The following is a 4,726-nucleotide window of genomic DNA, read 5'->3' as shown; positions in this document are numbered from 1 at the left end:
TATATGTACAAGTTGAATATAAAAGGATTTAATTAATATACATTTATGTTTAAAGCTGCACTCTCACAGATTGAACGTTTTGATAACTTTTTTTATTTTTTGTCTTGGAACGAGTCATTTTTTGTTGAAATCAATGCAAGCCAGTTATATAATCATATGTTTTATGCCATAAAACATTAATTTTCAAACGAAAATATGAAAATCTGTGATCTGATTTTTTGTCAGCAACCTTATATCATTGGCTTACAGATATTTATGCAAATATTTGCTCTTTCCAAGACAAAAAATAAAAAAAAAGTTGTAAAAATGGTATATCTATGAGAGTGCAGCTTTAAAAGTTTTTTTTGAAAGGTTCTTAATTAATTTCATTACTTTTGTTACAACAAAAGAATAAGTAATGTTTGAATAATTGATTTGCAAGTAAATGCACATAAAGAGAGCACTATTAAATCTATGGAAGAAAACATCACCCAAACCCCTTCATGATACCTCTGAATATTAAACAGCAATTGCACATCATAATTAAGAATTGATTGCTCTGTTTCCCATCATTATATTACTAATTTAGCCAAGATACCTTGAATAACATTTCATGTATACCTAAAACAGTAAACCTAGAGTAATTAACCACTTTTTATACCCATTAGAATTGTAAACGGATGTTTTCTTAAGGTCATCAATCAAGTAAGCTTGTCATACGGTGACAATGTATAACCGACATAACCATCTTAGAAAAGGGTAAGCTTAAAATAGCTTGTCATGTTACTTGAACATGGATACAAGTTGTTTAGTCTGTAAGGCGAAGTTAACGCACTCTAACAGGAAACTGCAATTATAAATGTCGGGAAACCAGGAGTGTACCGCAATATTTGCACACATCAGATATTTAAGTCAAGTATAAAAGGGTAAACCATTTCCCTGACATATTCCAAAGAGGTCACTTACAGGGTTACCTATTTTCCGGGACTGTACCCTAGCCCAGAAGTTAATGATTTGTTGTCTCCTCCGCAGGGCCAAGGGAAGTATCCCCGCCTCTTCCTCGAGCATGCATGCAGGGGTACAGGGAAGGGCTCTCAGAGCTATTCGAAGGGCTTTATTTTGTATATTTTCCAAGATCTCATCAAGGCAAAATATGACAAGGGTAAACATAGAGCGATGCCTTTTGGCGCTTACACCCAAAGCATTGTTGAGGAGGCCGGGCTCAAAGATGTAAGTGTGGCAGACCTGAGGCCGTCTAAGGTTCCTCCGTGGACCCTCCAGGACCCTTCAGTTGACATTTCTATATCTAAAAAATTAACGAAATCAGACTTGCCGCACCTCGTCAAAGCTGAAACTCTCTCTCATATTGATCAAAATTATGCTGAGCATTTAAAAATTTACACAGATGGATCTAAAAACCCAGAAACCGGCATAGTTGCATGTGACTTTTATATTCCATCCAAAAATATCAAAAATATTAAAAGACTCAGCAACCATCTCTCCGTATTTTCGGCTGAACTTTTGGCAATTAAAGATGCACTGGACTGGGTTATCAGTAACAAGCCCATACATACTGCTATCCTCTCAGACTCGCTATCATCATTGCAGTCTATACAAAACGGAGGTAGCAGCTCCAGACCTGATTTGATAAAAGACATTTTGGAACAAAATAATAAGTGTCTGGAGAAAAACTTAAAGGTTACCATGGTATGGGTCCCAGCTCATGTCGGCCTGAAGGGGAATGAAGTGGTTGACGGGCTTGCAAAGGAGGGCCTCAGGCGTGTGAAGGTGAATGATCCGGTCCCTCTTGCACCCACAGAGGTCTATTCACTAGCCCACCAGCACGTCATAAATGAATGGCGGTCGGCGAGGACACCTAAAACATACATTAATACATTTGATAGGACCTCTGTGAGTCTCCAGCCTCCAAATAAATATTCTAATTTCTTCAGAATTGATAAATGCATAACGAGGCTGACACTGGGCTCATCACTTCTCCCAGAAAGTGCTGGGAAATATATTCTCAAAAGTGATCCGAACTGTGCTCGGTGTGGAGTGACCTGTGACACTTCCCACATTCTGTTACACTGTGACACTTACAGGGGCCAGAGGGCAGAACTTAGGGCAGCCCTAACTTTTTCTGGTTTGGATTATAATATAAACAATATTCTAAACCCCAGCAAGGCTGCCCAAAGGTCTGTCTTCAGGTCACTTGCCAAATTCCTGGTTGACTGCCAGATAACCGACAAAATTTAGACATAATATACAATGTGTTGTATATCATAATATACATTATGTTACATTATTTTTAATTATATTTTTATTTTTATTTATAAAGGTCGGTTGTCTGGAAGCTGTCGGCACTTTTAATTAATTGCCCCACAACTGGATTTAGCATTCTCTATTAAATACTGTCAGGGTTCCCCCTGGGTTCTAAAAAGTTGTCGCCACTTTTTCGCAGGGGGGTTAAGTGGGCCGCGATAGGCCCCCTTACGGGTCCAGGGCAGCGCCCTTGTGGGGGCCAAGGGGGCGAAGCCCCCTGAAGCTCATGGGGTTTAAGCAATTTAAGAGCCTTAAATTGCATTTAATTAGCACATTGTCGTGCAAATCATAACATTTTGTTGTACATGAAGCACAAGATATTAATAGCAAATTGTTATTCTGTTGACAAAATTCATTGTATATGGACTAGTATATAAATAAAAAAATATTGCAAAAAATGTGACATAAACATCAATATGTTGATTTCAGTCTAATGCCTGCATACAATAAAAGAATACATTTGTGAAATTATGAGATAAATTTAAAATAAATGGAAACTCAAAGAAATATACATTGTCAAACTAGGGCCATAACTTTCCTAATAGAAATTTGTCTACCTACTCTTTACTCCAGCCAACATATTAGAAGCCTTATCAAATGGGGTTTAATCCTATTTATTTGATTTCTGTTAATCTTTTTGACACTTTTTGAACTCTTAGAATGCTGCATTTATAGCAATTACAAATTGCGACAAAACCGAAAGCAAGTCTATTTTTAGCGCGTAAACGTCATTACGAAATTTGCATATCACGTGACTTTCAGACAACACAAAATTCTACGATTTGCACTAACACGATAATTACGCAACAACAAGGCTGTTGAGCTAAATATTAAAATTGTTTGCTAATAAGAGACATAACAGTTAAAGGATGTCATTGTTTATCCGTGAAAGCAATAAAATTCTGCAATAATTAGCGAGGTGTTGACTGGGCCGTGACTGCTTGCCCTAATTATCGGATTAATTTTTGTTGTCGCACCAGCAGATGCGCTTGATTTATGACAGTGACAGAATCGATTATCATGCAGGCCGCATGGTCACCACTTCCGTCATTTTAAGAAAATATTTTAGAAAAAAATCGTTGTCGCCATAAATTCGCCAAATTTGAAAAGTTGTCGCCACTTTTGCGATTTTGTCGCAAATGGCGACAATGGCGATCGCCAGCGGGAACCCTGACTGTCAGGAACAGTCTACTTTATATGTTGTTCATTTTTGAACATCATATATATATAATCTAAGCTATTATTTACATATTTAATTTATATTTTATCTTATTTAAATATTAATGTTACCCCTTTTACCGGCAGCTTTACCCTACCCAGGTCAGGTGTCGGGACGGTTCCGTTCAGTACCCCAAGACTCCTAGCAAAAATAACATTTAATTATCTATCATAAATTGAAAAACTAAGTGAATAATACAAGGTCTAGCCAAATATTCTTAGTAACAAATTATACTGGTTGGAAATTAGTAACAAAACTTTGACCAACCACAACTAAATCTTAAAAGCTTAAATAGTAGCCTTACAATTTTGTTTACTATAATCTTTATAGTATTCACCGTGGGAAACACATTCCAACGGTCACGTGATTTTCATTGATCAAGTTAGTTTGTACTCTCGATCGTGAGAAATACCTATCGATCAGTAGTATATATCGTAGTCATATAATTGTGCACACTCTGACCCGTATAAATACTACTAGTGGTGTGTGTTTTATTTAACAATCATTGTGAATTTAACGGTAAAATTACCCTTAAATAGTCCGTCTGTTTAATCCTCCGCCATTGAGTGAATTTGTCACGTGACACTTTCCTCCCACATGGTATCTCCTTCAATGGAGAGTATTCAAGTAGCCTAATTCATGGCACCCGGCGAACTCGTTCTTTTCTCTATCCCGGGGTGGGAAAAATAGTAATACTGAACGGAGCCACCCCTGTAGAATAGCACAGGCATTCACATTTAATTCTTTTTTTTTATTTTTCAAGCATTAAACCCCATACATTTATGGGAAGAAGGGCTTCGGGGAGTTTGTCTATAATTCACCAGCCGTTGTATATTATAAATTTACCGTTCCTCCGGGATGAGAATCCTTTTTATGTAAATAATGTATATAACATTTTAAATTATTATATAATATTTTAACAGTGGCCCTGAAAAGGATCGTTTTCTTTCTTATAGTTAGTAAAGTCTTTGTTTATGCCAGTACTAAACTACCATCCGGAAACGGCTCTAATATTAATAGCGATATTTTAAATACACCCTGGAGGATCAACCAATCTATATTTTATTTCATAATTTAATCAATCATTGGCAACGCTTTCACATATTGTAACACCATAGGATGGAGTCTTAAGCTGGGAATTGTTATATTCTCCATCCTGGTTTGCCTGGTTACACAGCGATAATAGTCCAAAAAAGAAAAAGAAAA

At 36.7% G+C, this 4,726-nt stretch overlaps 1 protein-coding gene across 1 annotated transcript; it reads left to right on the top strand.

Annotated features, from left to right (window-relative positions):
• Window positions 1-1,155: 1,155 nt before the first annotated feature.
• On the top strand, window positions 1,156-2,235 carry LOC128246126 (uncharacterized). The gene has a single exon (XM_052964323.1). The coding sequence runs from the start codon at window positions 1,156-1,158 to the stop codon at window positions 2,233-2,235; it is 1,080 nt and encodes a 359-aa protein (XP_052820283.1).
• Window positions 2,236-4,726: the final 2,491 nt, after the last annotated feature.

The sequence above is a fragment of the Mya arenaria genome, chromosome 9 (genome assembly GCF_026914265.1).
Source record: "Mya arenaria isolate MELC-2E11 chromosome 9, ASM2691426v1".
Lineage (NCBI taxonomy): Eukaryota > Metazoa > Mollusca > Bivalvia > Myida > Myidae > Mya > Mya arenaria.
This window is presented reverse-complemented; position numbering and strand designations above follow the sequence as displayed.